The sequence below is a fragment of the Mastigoproctus giganteus genome, chromosome 10, assembly GCF_048544385.1.
Source record: "Mastigoproctus giganteus isolate SK-2022 chromosome 10, ASM4854438v1, whole genome shotgun sequence".
In the NCBI taxonomy this organism is placed as follows: domain Eukaryota; kingdom Metazoa; phylum Arthropoda; class Arachnida; order Uropygi; family Thelyphonidae; genus Mastigoproctus; species Mastigoproctus giganteus.
The window spans coordinates 194,594,659-194,609,708 of NC_143584.1; the positions used below are offsets into that span (position 1 = coordinate 194,594,659).

Below are 15,050 nucleotides of genomic sequence, written 5' to 3' on the forward strand. Positions count from 1 at the left end.
TTACCGGTTATCAGTGAAAAGTGTGAAGGAGTAAACATTATTATCACGACATCCAACCACAAGTTTGTTATCAAGCACAATGGGAGAAGAAAAGACTTCTCCAGGCAAAGTGTGTGACGTTATTAAATTTCCTGATGTAGCATTCAAAATATAAAGAGTTCCATGAGATGATGCAGCTACAACAAGTAATAATTTTACAGGGATGTCTTTGACTGTTATGATAAAAGGATGTGGAACTGAATAAATAGGAGAATCACCAATGAACTTCCAAACAACATTTCCCCCTGATAAACAATAGAGTGTATGATCATGAGAACCAATTACAATTGTTTCCATTTCTTCAACTTCTTTTTCTGTAGTCTTGCTAAGTAATGCTGCTGAAGAAAAGACTGGACCACTAGTATTAAAAGTTTCTGTCTGAAATAGAAAAATTTAAAACTTCATTATAATGAATCAAATGTATAGATGTTGACAAAATAATAAATATTAATAATCTTTGCTACAATTATTTGGACTTTACAATTAATTTATTAATGTAACTGGAAAGGAAGAAACATGTGTCATGTTCTTTCCTTTTTTTAATTGTCAGACTGCACCCATTTGTGAAAAGATGCAGATTTGAATTGATAGTAGAAACTTTTTCTAGGAATTTTTCTGCCCACAGCTAAGTAAAGCAACTTAAGAATTAGCCTGCTGGTGATCATTCCCCCACTTCAACTGGAACCATTCTCTTCATTTAGGAGTAACTTCCAGTACTTTCCAAAGTAATTTTTTCCACAATTTCTTTATTCATAATTAGAGGAATCTATCAAATATGGTGAAAATGAATCTCAGAGTTGACAGGAATCTTGAATGTTATTTTGTGTGACTATCAACTATTAACAGGTTAAATAAAAAAATGTAATTAATATTATGGAGAGGGGATGTTCAAACCTGACCTGAACTTTTTTTTTTTTAATTATACACTCTCTCTCTCTCTCTCTCTCTTCAAAATATATTTTTATGGTGTTCCAGGAGGAGTTTCATATTCCAGTGGCATAGAAATCTTTCAGCTGATTTTGATGGCACATCAGGACTGCATTTTTCACCTTATTCAGTATCTTGCCTCTTTCAGTGACAAGAAAAGATGAAAGCCACAGAGTGACAAATCAAGATTATAAAAAAGGATAGGGAAGACTGTCCCACACCAGTTCAGTCAGATTAGCCATATATGAATGAGCAATGGAGAAAAACACTTTTGGACAGAAGACCTGATCACTTCCTTAAATCTCACATCATAATGTTTTAGACAATCACAGCAGTAACCAGCATTATTTGTAAAGCTTTGGTTTAGAAATCAATATGGATATCACCTTTAGCATTCCAAAACATGGTGGCTACCACTTCATGTGTTAAAGACATGCTTTTGATTTTTTTTTCAGTAGAAATGAACATGTACCGTCACGCCATACTGGAAACATTTACTTAATTTCCAAAAGTTAAAGATCCAGTATAAAACGTGAACTCACATTGCTCTTCCCCCCCCCCACCCCAGTTATAGCTGTTTGGAATTCAGTTCAGCAAATGAATTTCAAACACAAATTCATTTGCTGTTTTCCTTCTGTTACACTGTATGAGTTTCCAGCCTTGCTTTGGGGGCTTCACACTCCACTAATTCATTTGCTGTTATTCTTTTGTTACACTGTATGAGTTCCTCAACTTACTGCACTTTACAGCCTTGCTTTGGGGTTTAATGTGCTACATTAATCATTCCAATTTTTATTTTAAAAGCACTAGAGTTTTTTGCTCATATCTATCACAACATGCAGATTGGCCTGTCTATGTTCACTGGCCGATTTGCATGTTGCACTTTTTACACCTTCCTTGGACAGAAATTTAATACCAATGCATTATTCCATTGAACTATATTGTGTTGCCCTAATGCTAATAAACATGTTACAAGATCCACTTACAATACAAAATCCAAGGACATCATGACTCAGATGGAAATGCCAGTGGGCATTTTTGGTGTGAGATCCGACTTTGTTGTTTGTATTTTTTATTTATTTATTTTTTTTTTGTTTTCCTCCTTGATTTGCACATTGTTTTAATTTATTCTATCATTTTGTTTACCTTAGTGAACTTTATTATAATTGATTGATCTATTTATTTATGTTATTTCTGTTTTATGATTTGGTTTTAAAGTTTTATTTGAATTTGATTCATTACTCCTAATAATGGGCCAAGTTGACATATAAAGTTGCATTTAATTTGTTACATTTATCTATTTAAACCATAAACGGTAGAGGCCAAGGCATATGTTATATTTATATTTTTGATTTTGTTCATTACTTTCTATTCTGTATTTGGATTGTATACGGATATCTATTAACATTTTGCTGGACAGAAGTAAGCAGTTGAAATATGATACACTTGGAATGGAATCTACAAGTGCTGATGTTCCTTGAAGAAGTGGTGTTGGCAGGTTTCCCATCTTTATTTCATTTTATATTTTGTGGATGTGGCACTCTTTCTTTGGTGGGCATGAGAACATGTTTCCTTGGGTGGAGAGTTGCACATTCACACTGCTAAGGTTGAGAGTCACTTTATTTTCTTTTTATTTTAAAATTTTCTTTTAATTTGATTTTTAAGGTTCTTTAGTAGCCGAGTAGCATAATTGCACTTGTCAATTATAACCTTAATTGTTGCATTAATTTTCTGCATTCATTTAGTGGTATAATAGTGTCCTTTTTTTCCATTATAGTCTTTTAACATGTTTACCTACACCTCTTGTCAGCATTAGTTTCCTACACCTCATTACCTACAGCTCTTGTCACTATTCAGTTTAGAAACATGCAGTGCCATCTTATTTCACAAATAAATTGCTAAAATAACCAAATGATTGCTGGTTTATGCAACCTACATTATAATGATAGCATATAAACAGTTTTTATGAACTATGTCAACTGCATGATTAAAAAAAATGTCCAGGCCAATCTGAATCCCCTTGTATAAATTAATAATTAAAAGAAATATTGTAACAATATGTAGTACTGTGCCTGGCAGTTCACTATTCCCCTGGTGGCATGGATATATTGGCATACAAATGGAAATAAATATCAGGACATATCTGTGAAATAATGTGAAACAGAAGGTGTAGTACAAAATGGTTATGAAGTACATGGTAGAAAATAATGCAATGTACAGAATGAAAGCATTAGAGGGAGTCTGCCTTAAAGTTTGCCTGATTAGATTCTTAAATCTAATGAGGCAAACTTTAATCACTGTATATAAATGGCATAGCTATATGAACTGAACCACCACTAATCCACTATCATTTTTTGAGGAGACATGCAAATCTGTTAAGATAATCAGTAGGCTGGCCCCAGTGGTCTTTAGTGACCGTTTTTCATATTACAAGGTATTCACACCAAAAGCACCACCACCATTGTATCTTACTACTAAGCAAAAATGGAACAATGAAATTTTGTTTTCCCCACGAAGATGGTGCCACCCTCATATTACATCATGATATGTAGGCTTTCTTGGCTGGTGGATTGGATAATATGGCCTAGCAGAATTTGACCATGTTCTCCAAACCTATGAATTATCCTGGGATAGAGTGAAAGAAAAGACGTATGCCACGGCACTTGAAAACTAACAAGCAACTCAAATAATAGGTAATTAATATATCCACGTAAACTGTGTCTGTGTGCTTTTAGGCTGTGGTATGCTTCAAATCATATATAGATCTTGATGGTGACCATTTACGAAAACTTACATTAAGGCCTTTCATAAAGCAGTCCCGACACTACAATCTTAAATTATTCCAATGGTAGTATGTCAAACTTGGAGTAACAGTTTTCTGTGACACTCAGCATAACTATATTTCGTTAGAATTTTTAAACAGAAAATAACAAACTTGACTTACAATTGTACCAGACTTTGAAAGAAAAGAAACTTTTCCATCAACACTTCCAAAATAAATTCCTCTTGATGTAATAAGTGGAGAAGAAAACACGGGCTTCCCACAATTTACTTTCATTAGTACTTTTCCTGATTCCTGGTAGTCAAAGATAATTCAAAATCCATGTTGTACACAGATGCACAAATTTTTAACAATTATTTAAAAATGACACAAGCAAACTAATTACAAACAAATATGCAAATTTAAAACAGTAGTATTTTAAAAATTAATATAGTAACATATAAATCTGAGCAACTTTTTTAGCACATATATATACTGACAAAGTATATAAATATAAATTTCTGGCAAAAAAATCTAGGAGCAATTGAGGAGAGCATTTGGTATGGCAGGAGGCAAAGTGGAATGGATGTTAGTACATCACTTTTATCTTAGTAGGGGCCATTGGTTTGAGTTTCATGGATTACCAAGTAGTATGAAATTTACGGTTTGAATTATCTTAAAATTGTTTAAAATCTGATAAATGGTGGGATCTTGAACAAACAAGAAAATGGGTGGGGGGAGATGAATACAACTATGGAATGAATGAATGAATACAACTATGCACAGTCATTTAAGAAATTCTAAAGTATTAATTGTGTAATCAGAAATTTAAATTAACAAATATACATAGTTTCCTTTTACTCTTCAGTTTTCTTATTTATGGTTTCTATTTTATTATCCAGTTTTGCTCTTAGTAAATTATACTTTGTTATTTTTTGGGATTATGGTGAGTTGATGTTTAGTACATTATTTAATGAGTTGAGATAAAAAAAATTAAACATATCAAATATCAGTCCAACTCTACATTATTACTTTATAATTTACACACATGTGCATGCACACTTAAATGTAGTTAAACCTCCCAGACCTGACATTCCATTTTTTGACAATATTTAGGAAAACGGGCAAATCATTTGAGAATGCTATGACCTATTCATAGAAAAGGGACAGTAGCTGTAAAAAAAACAACAGCATGTAATTATTACATATTCACTTGTTGTAGCCCAGCTAGACTGTAGCATTAGTGGGACACAAAGAGCAACAAGTAGGATACCGATTGAATCTGAATGAACAATTAACAGTACCTCAGTGGGATGAGGAGTACGCAGGAAGACTGGTTCAGTTTGAATCCTCAGCACTTGTGATTTTTCTGAATTGTTCATGTACTTTCAGAATCCTGAAAGTTTACTGTGCTCCAAGCACTTTAACATCAACACAGTAATATACAATATAATTTTTAAATATTCAAAAACAATAAAGAACCTCATAGATAGAGAGAAAAACTGAGGTTCAAATATACATTATAAGCTTAAATTATGTAATTTAATAACAAGACATCCTGTGTTATACATAATTTAAAAATTTAACATATACTTGAACCTCAGTAAAACTTTTAATTTTGCCCTCCACTCTCTTCTCTGTGTAGTTTTTTAGTGTCTTTGATTTACTCAATTACTTAGAGTTAGCAAACTCAGTGACTTGTACACAATTTTGAGAAAAACCTTGTGGAAAGAGATGTATGCTTTCACCAGGGGCCTACTGTTACATCGATTCACAGATTCAAACAAAAAATCTATTTTTGGGGCTTTTATTTTGAAACTGAACCTGACTTCAGATGTACAAATTGTTCTATGGATGTAAATGTTTTAGTCATGAGGTAATTTTCAACATGAACAATGGATTTTTTTTTTTTAAATTCTAGGACTGCACTGTTTGACTACAGAGACACTTGGTTATTAATGAGTTCATTTTTTAAATCATTAAACTGGACTAATTTTGTTTAGTTTATTAATTATATGCTTTGACCTAATTCCTAAACTTATTACAAAGGTGGTGACATTTCAGGAACCGTGCCAGATCCCATTATCAGGCTATATAGGACCGTTAACACTTAATATTATCTGAAATGATGCTATGTGGTGATTATTCATGGATTAAATGTGAAATGAAACGCTCTTTTACTAAATGGGTAATGCAAAATTAGTTTACTAATTAAGTACTTGCAAATTCCTTAACTTATTACAAAGGTGACATTTCAGGATCCTTGTCAGATCCATCATCAGACCATATAGAACTGCTACCATGATATAGGATCCTGAAACATAGCTTTGTAATAAGTTTGGTAGGTCAAAGCAATTAATTAATAAACTAATTTTGCATTATCCACATGATAAAAGAGTGGTTCACACTTCAAAATTAATCCATGGATAATCACCACATAACACCATTTCTTGATTTCGTTAAATCATTAAATTATCACTTGAAGGCAAATAGTAATGGGGAGTAGTTTAATTTTCATTACTAATTTTTCCTATTTCAATTGTTTAAAAATAATTTTTCTGTATTTTGCAACTTGTTGTGATCCCACACTTTCTAAGTATTTGTCATTTACAGTTATGATGACTGTGGGGTTCATCAATACCTAATCCTCAATTCATGAGTGATATTGTAGGTTCTGATAATCACATTACTAGCACACTAATAATACCTTAACTACTATACTGGAACTTCTTTTTAGAGGTTTATATAAATAAATAAATCCTTAGTATTTTATTAATTAGTGACCTATTCCCTGGCTTGTGGCACTTGTGCAAAGCAGTGTAATGTTACATTGTTACCCTTAAGATTAACTGCCATGAAGCTTCAGTGCAACCTCATTTTCCTAAAATGTTGATTATACACTTTGGATTTTCTTCAGAATCTCTTTTGGTTTGTTGTTGAATGTGCCTTAAGCAGATAAAGCACATTTTATGTGCATGGGCAGATAAAGTCTTTCAGGTTCTGTCAGCTGTTGTATCTGGGGAATTTGAAAAGCCACATTTGATCAAGAAAAGGTTATAGTATAGTGCCAGTTTCATGACAGGTTAAATGGACTTTATTTTTATGAAGCTGATATGCATATAGGTATCCAAAATTAGAGTATCACATATGCCTACTTCAAAACTATGCTGAACCAAGCCTTTAAGAGCAGAATAAAACAATATTTTTTATATGGTGCACTATCCCAAGTTTGGAATATGAAACATATAATAAGACAGTTTAAGAAAAACAGTTATAATTTGAATTGCATTTGACTTTCCAGATCTATCTTCTAACAGTTTCCAGCTTTAGGATACTTGATCCAAAATACAGGGATTTCACTGATATGCTTTTGGAGGCAAAGAGTTCAGTGTGGCTTCTTATATTAATAAGAAGTCCTTAATAATAAGACTTCTTATTAATAAGGATTAATAGGCTTCTTAGAAAGTGTTATTAACTCCATCTAAGGTGCTGAAGCATATATATGCCACCTTATTCCTACCAAAAAAAATTTTCTGCTATATAACAATATGTATCGCATGAATAGTTTTGATTTTCAATAAAATTATTTTGAAAACACTTTGTTTTCTGATTAATATTAATAAGTACCACAGCAGTACATGGCAGAAAATTCTGAAAAACAGAATCTCCAGTGGTACTGAGATTTAATTTAACGTCATAAACTATTAAATAAAGTAATTTCTGTTAACTGTCACAAACAAAATCTCATATGATACTGCCCCATTCCTGAAATCTTCATGTTGAACTAACAGATCTAATGCACATGCAACTGAAGAATAGCTGTGCTTAGCTGCACATGCATTTTCAGATTTTCACAAATAGTTATTGGTGGTTTTTTTTTTTTTTTTTTTTTTTAGGAGCATTAGCAGCTAAGGCCATATTGCTCTGGGGATATGCAGTGGTCATTCCCTGACCTTTCCGCATCCTCCGTATTTTGGTGGTTGCGGCTCGAACCCCGGTCTAATCAAGAAGTGTGTGTGTGCTATGCACTGCTGCTCCTGCCCACCTGGGTACAGAGGCGCCTTCACAAATAGTAATATCTAACCAGAGTTGAAATGGAATTTATCAGTGGATGTTTAATTTTAAAATGCTGACCAGTCTTAATAAGCCTTGCCAAATTAAGAAAGTAATAAAACCATATGCTTAAAAACAAAGGATAATATAAATTAATATTATTTTTATAAAATTTAAGTTATATTTTACTCATAATACAAATATACTCATTTTAAACAACTTACAGAATGCATAACAGCTATGGTACCATCTAATGAAGCAGCACACACAAAGAGTAGATCAAGTGAAACTGATGGTGAAGAGAAAATACTCCCTAATCCAATTTCATTTTTCCAAATTTCTTTGCCACTCTGTAAAAGGCAGACCTTTATGTTAAAATAAAGTAATAAAAATTAATTAAATCTAGTTTCTTTTAAAGTTTTAAAAAAAGTACTTTTATATGAGAAAATGTTTCCTGTAGTAGCAGTAGAGGCATGTGATGCAAGAAAGCAAGCTTATATACCATTAGCCAAAAAAAAAAAAAAAAAAAAACCCATTTCACACATCCATTTCCTCTAAAAGTTTGTCCTTGAATTTATTTAAGCTATCAACTTCCACAATGCAAGATGGAAGTTTGTTCCAGCAATCAACTATCCTCTGGTTAAAGGCAAATTTCCACACTTCTATTCTATAACTGTCTTTCCTCAATTTGAATTTATGCCTCCTCAAGTTCGTAATCTGAGCAAGAGGAAGAATCCCATCAGAATTGAACCTGCTTAACCCATTCAAGGCCTTATACACCTCAATCAGATCACCTTGCAGGTGCCTAGTCTGCAGACAGAACTTAAGCCTTTCTTGGTAAGACCACTCCTTTGTTCCCCCTCACCAATCTTGTTGCCCTTCTCTGCACTCACTCAAGCAACTCTACATTCTTTCTAAAATGAGGCCTCCAGACGTGTACACAGTACTCAAGGCATGGCCTGACCATTCCCTTATACAAAGGGATAATCACCTCCTTTCCCCTATTAGAAAAATTCCTGTATATCATTGACAATACCCCATGACCTGCTCTGGCAGCCTGTCTGCACTGCTTACAAAACTTCATATTTTACTGCATAATTACTCCCAGGTCTTTTCATTTCTACCACTCTAAGTTTAGTACCACACAGTTGGTACATTTCTCTGGGGTTACTTCTACCCATATGCAGTACTTTGCATTTATCAATGTTAAACTTAGGAAGTACTTATAGAAATATTTTTATAGGTATTTGTAGGAAGTACATAAAAAAATATTTCTTACAGGAGGTATTTGGAAAATGGAAAAATAGAATGGCTATATTGCCGTAAATGGAAGGTACTTTCAAAGAACTGCACCACTAGGATGACTAACAACAGGTTTCTTCAAATTAGATTTACTCTCAGCTGTTCAAGGTTAGTCCCCATAATACACCTCAAGTGGGTCTATCTCTGCATAAAGTGCCAAAAAAAGTGTATTTATTTACCTCCAATTTTAGAATTTCACACTAACACTTATGGGCTCCTGTGGAGTCAAACTTCTTTAGTCTTTGTTTTCCTTTCAATTTGTATTATATCCACTATATTTAAAACAAAGAATGATATATAAAGTGCAAAATATTAAACTATTTCTCCTTTTTATTCAAAAAATAATAAATGGTGCATAAACTGAAAATTAAAATTAAAGTTTACACAACTGTACATAGGGTGTCCATAAAGTCTGGATTCAATATAAATATATTTTATTTTAAAACATAGTAGCAATTCTGTTCAAAATGGCTACCATCAGTTTCACAACATTTTTGTAAATTCAGTGCATTTCTCTGAATATGTTCAAATATATCAGCATTGACAGTGCAAATGCCTATATGATTCTATCCTTAAGGTGTTGCAAGTTTGTTATTATTATTTATATTTTTAGAATAATCTTTTGACTTTAAATAACTCTGCAAAATTCATGGGATTTAAACTGGCTGATATCAAAGCTCAATCCAGTACTCTTCTTTGGTTGCTATAGTGAGGAAAATTTTCATCCAGTGTCAAACAGCAAATGAATAATTTGGTGTTGCACTACCTTGCATGAGCCAGTCTGATTTACCTTCCGGGGAACTGAGTTGAGGCATTAACTCATTACCGAGCATGTTCAAGTTAAGTAATCCAATCACAGCTTTTAAAGAAAAAAAAGGCCCAACAATGTTTAAATTCCATACATCACACCAAACCATCAATTTCTCTGCTCAGGCCAGTCATACTTCCAATGTGCCATTGGGGATTTTCCTGAGACCAATAATAGCAGTCGTGTTTTTTAGCATTAGCATTAGTAGAGGCATATGATGCAAGAAAGCAAGCTTATTCAGCATCAGCCAAAAAAAAAAAAAAAAAACCCTCTCCCATTTCACCCCTCCGTTCGTTCGAAATACCTGTCCAGTTGAGCTTTAAATTTGTTTAGGCTATCAACTTCAACAACAAGTGATGGAAGTCGGTTCCACCAACCAACCACCCGCTGGCCAAAGGCAAATTTCCGCACATCTATCCGACATCCGTCCTTCCTCAATTTGAATTTATGCCCTCTGAGGTGATTATTCTGAGAAAGATGAAGAATCCCATTGGCATTGAGCATGCTCAAACCATTCAAAGCCTTATACACCTCTATCAGATCACCTCGCCGGTGCCTAGTCTCTGTAATTTGCAAAACTTAAGCCTTTCTTTGTAAGAGCAACCCTTTGTTCCATTTACTAATCTTGTTGCCCTTCTCTGTACCCGTTCCAGCAGCTCTACATCCTTCTTGAAATGAGGCCTCCAGACCTGTATACAGTACTCAAGATGTGGCCTAACCATTGCCTTATACAAGGGAATAATCACCTCCTTATCCCTGCTAGAAAAATTCCTGTATATCATTGACAAGACACCATGAGCTACTCTTGCAGCTCGTCTGCACTGCTCAGAGAACTTCATATCTGCCTGCACAATTACCCCCAGGTCCTTTTCATTCTCCACCACTGTCAGTGTAGTACCGCAGAGTTGATACATTGCTCTGGGGTTACTGTTACCCATATGTAGTACTTTACATTTGTCAATGTTAAACTTCATTTGCCACCTCTCAGCCCATCTGTTCAACCTTTCCAGATCCTGTTGCAGCAGCATAGCGTCAGTAGTGTCCTTAACGACCCTGCCAACCTTTGTATCATCTGCAAACTTAGACATTAAACTTGATATCCCATCATCAATATCATTCATAAACACCGAAAACAACAATGGACCCAACACTGAACCTTGAGGAACTCCACTAATAACATTAGTCCACGTTGAGCAGTGTCCATTGATTACCACTCTCTGTCTTCGGCCACTCAACCATCCCCTTATCCATAGCAGCAATTTGCCTCCAATGCCACACTGCTCCAATTTGTGCAGCAGTCTTCCATGTGCAACAGTATCAAAAGCCTTTCTAAGATCCAAATATATAATATCAAAGTTATTCCCTGCATCCAGTTCTTTTGTGACTACATCATAGTATCCAATCAAATTGGTCAGGCAAGACCTGCCCTTAACAAAACCATGCTGCATCTGAGCTATAACTGAATTCTTGTCTAGATGATCCTGCAGTGCTTCTTTAACCAGTGCCTCCATTAATTTACCTGGAACAGAAGTTAAACTAACTGGTCTATAATTACTTGTGTCAGCCTTTGATCCTCCTTTGTGAATTGGGGTTACATTTGCACATCTCCAGTCTATGGGTACCTCCCCTGAGTCCAAAGAAGCTCTCATAATTATGGCTAGGGGTTTGCATACTTCCTTTGCTGCCTCCTTTAATATAACTGGATAGATCCCATCCACCCCAGGTGCCTTTTTTATGTTTATCCTCAACAATCTCTCCTCCACTTTCCTCTCAGTTATTACAAAATCATCCAGCTCACTGCCAATGTTTACTTTACCTACATCATTCTCCTTCCTGAATAACTCCTCATGCGTGAATGTAGATGCAAAATACTCGTTTAGATTGTTAGCCACCTGAGCAGGATCCTCAACTGTTGAACCATCAATATCCAGTGGACCAATCTGATTCATCCCTTTCCTTCTCGAGTTCAAGTATGTAAAGAACTCCTTTCTGTTTTTCTTTGCATCCTTTGCCAAGGATTTTTCGTAGTCTGCCTTTGCCTGCCTAATCTCCTTTGTGACTTGGTTACAGACCAACTTATATCTATCATAGGCTTCCATGTCACCCATTAATTTGTATGTATCCCATGCATTTTTCTTCTCTGCCACATGTCTCATTAGTCCATCTGACAACCATTTAGGCCTAAACCTTGAACAATATTTCTTAGTTGGTATGTAAAGCCTGGTAGCCACCAAGATTAGTTCCTTGAATGCTTCCCATTTTGAGTTTGCTGTTGGTAACATCATCAGTTGGTCCCACTGTATAGAATTTAAATACTGTCTCAGACCATCATAGTCGCCTTTACGAAAACAAAAACCCTTCCCTTTACCTCTGATGGTAGTTACCTCCTTGAGTAAATCCCACTTCAACACACTGTGATCACTGCCACCTAGTGGTTCATTTATCTGCAGGTTCTTAATGCATGAAGAATCACTACTGATAATCAGATCAAGAGTATTGCTCCCTCTTGTTGCCTCACGAACATGCTGATGTAGAAAACAATCATCCAATAAATCCACAAAAGCCTTGCTAGTGTGCGAGTGACCAACCCACAAATTCCAGTCAATATCTGGGAAATTAAAATCCCCCATTATAAGACTCTCTGATTTACTGGCCCACTCTATTTCCCTGTACAATATATTATTACACTCATCAGAGTCATTAGGCCTATAGCACACTCCTACTCTCAATTTTGATTTCCCTATGCTTATGTCACACCAAACTGACTCGACACTGCCCTGTCCATCGATGTCAACTGGCTTCACTTCCTTTGACTTTATGTGTTTCTTAATTAATAGCATAACCCCTCCTCCCCTCCTGTCCTGTCTATCCTTTCTATATACATTGTATTCCCCAAATTCCAGTTCCGCATTACTTATATCTGTGTGACACCACGTCTCTGATATCCCAACAATATCTGCCTTTGATGTTTTGAGCAATACCTCAAATTCATCAAATTTATTTACCAAACTCCTAGCATTGGTGTACACGCAGGTATACATGCACCTGTTTCTATTCTTAGCTACCCTAACACAACCCATGTGTTTACTTGTAACGCAATGACTACCAGCAGTCTCTGAAATATCCTGCATCTTGTTTTTCAGACTTCTGCTCATTTGAATAGAAGCAGTGCAAGAATCACTTCCACCTCTGCCAGTGGCTACTGTTAATCTATTAGTCCTTGTATCCCCCCAACTAGCAGTTTTCCGACCCACCTAACACTGCCTCGACAGCATCAGCAAAAATTCTTGCACCCTTTCTATTTAAGTGTATCCCATCCCTGTAGAAGCAATCTCTCCTGTTAACAAGTACAGTCCAGGCTGAAAAAAATTCTACCCCTTGAGCCTTGCACAATCCCTCCAGGGCCGAATTGATCGACAAGGCTCTCATCATATACTCCCTCCTATCGTGTCTGGGCAGAATTGCAGACACTTTCAAGTTCAACCCTAATTCACGGCTTTTTTTCAACAGTGACCTGTACTTGCTAAGTAATTCCGCCGGTCTCCTACTCTTAATATCATTAGTGCCAACGTGTACAACTATATCACCTTTTGTGCCCTTAAAAGATGATATCCGCTCTACAACGTCATTAACCTTTGCCCCTGGCAGACATACCCTGGTCCTATTCCACCTATCCTTTTTACAAAGCATGTTCCCCGTTTCCCTGACAATAGAGTCACCAACAACTACTAGTTCCTGTGGGACCAGCGCATTCTGCCTAGGGGGCTGCCCCTGTGTTGCCTGATGACCAAGTGCAAGCTCTGGCGTTGATGTGGGCAGCTGAGAGCTTGATGGGCCCCTCAATTTATTTCCTTCGAGGGCATCCACCCTGTCCTTCAAGGTCTCATAAAGGCCCATAACAACGCTGAGTTGTCGCCTGATTTCCTTGCACTCCTTACATCGTGCACACACAAAGACATCCCCCTTGGCAGTATCATGTCCCGTACCCGACTGCTCCGCAAACATCAAGCAAACAGTGCATTTTAATAGACTGTGATTCAGAGGGCAACTGCCCCCCTCAGTTCTCCCCTGAACCACAGCACTCCCATTAGCTTGAGCCTTTTGCTTTGCTGCTCTGGTCAGAGTCATGATTCCAATTTAATTCAATAAAATTTAAAACAAAAATTAAATCCTTAAGTTATATCCCAAAACAGTTATGTTATATATATATATATATTTTTTTTTTTTTTTCGGTATCTAGTGTTTCCTTTATACAACTTCCGTATCATGTGTACCACTATAGTTATGTATTAATTATTTGTTACGATTAAGTCGTTATATATATTTATAGAGTTAAAAATACAATTTAATTGACAATAAAGTTTATCAAGATTAATAGATTTACTGATTAATTGACAATATTATATTATGCACTATACTACACTAAGCTTATGCTATTGTGTAAAAATGGCGGGAATTCACGAACGGTATTTCTACGGACTCGTAAGTATTGATTAGCTTCGAAATCTCGCTATCTCAATTTAGAATAAACTAAGGATCCTGACTAGGTCTATAATCTACTTATAGAAGATAATTTGATATAACAATTGGTTAATAAATCGACTAAATTTGGTTAAAAGACCTCTCGTTCAATTTGTGACACGTGGATTTGATACCGTTACCGATACTAAGTAATATCTACGAAATCTCTGTCTAAGTTAAACTTTAAACTAAGTATCGTAACTAGGAATATAAAGCTACTCTAGAAAATAAGTTAATATGACAATTTAAACTAATAAAGCAGAAAATAAATCAGGAAAAACTTCTCTGTTTGAAGAGCTTTAAGGAGCAATGTCTGCACAGGCTAACCTCGCACCCAGACTCTCCATTAATCATCTCTCCATTCACATTAAAGTTTGCCTCATCAGAAAACAACATTCCCTTCAGGAAATTAGTGTTATTGTCAATTCTGTCTGAAAACTACATGCACATTTTAGTTCATCTGTCAGGATCATCTTCTGAAAGATGATGAAGCAGTTGGAATTTTTATGGATGAAACTCCTGTGTATGAAAGACTGCACCCTATATCTTGTTCTTGTTCAGCAGCTGTGTGCCTAATTAATTTTATAGGACTTGCAAGAATGTTTGTCACAATTACTTCTTGACTTTTTTCTAGTATGC

General features: G+C 35.4%; 1 protein-coding gene across 1 annotated transcript in view; it reads right to left on the minus strand.

Annotated features, from left to right (window-relative positions):
• Positions 1–15,050, minus strand: part of Aasdh (Aminoadipate-semialdehyde dehydrogenase) — a 69,722-nt gene continuing 54,672 nt past the window's right edge. Inside the window, exons 13-15 of the mRNA XM_090383167.1 lie at positions 8,005–8,130; positions 3,911–4,042; positions 1–417 (exon numbers count right to left, since the gene is read on the minus strand). Coding sequence (XP_090239293.1) covers positions 1–417; positions 3,911–4,042; positions 8,005–8,130 — 675 coding nt within the window. The remainder of the gene's footprint in view (positions 418–3,910; positions 4,043–8,004; positions 8,131–15,050) is intronic.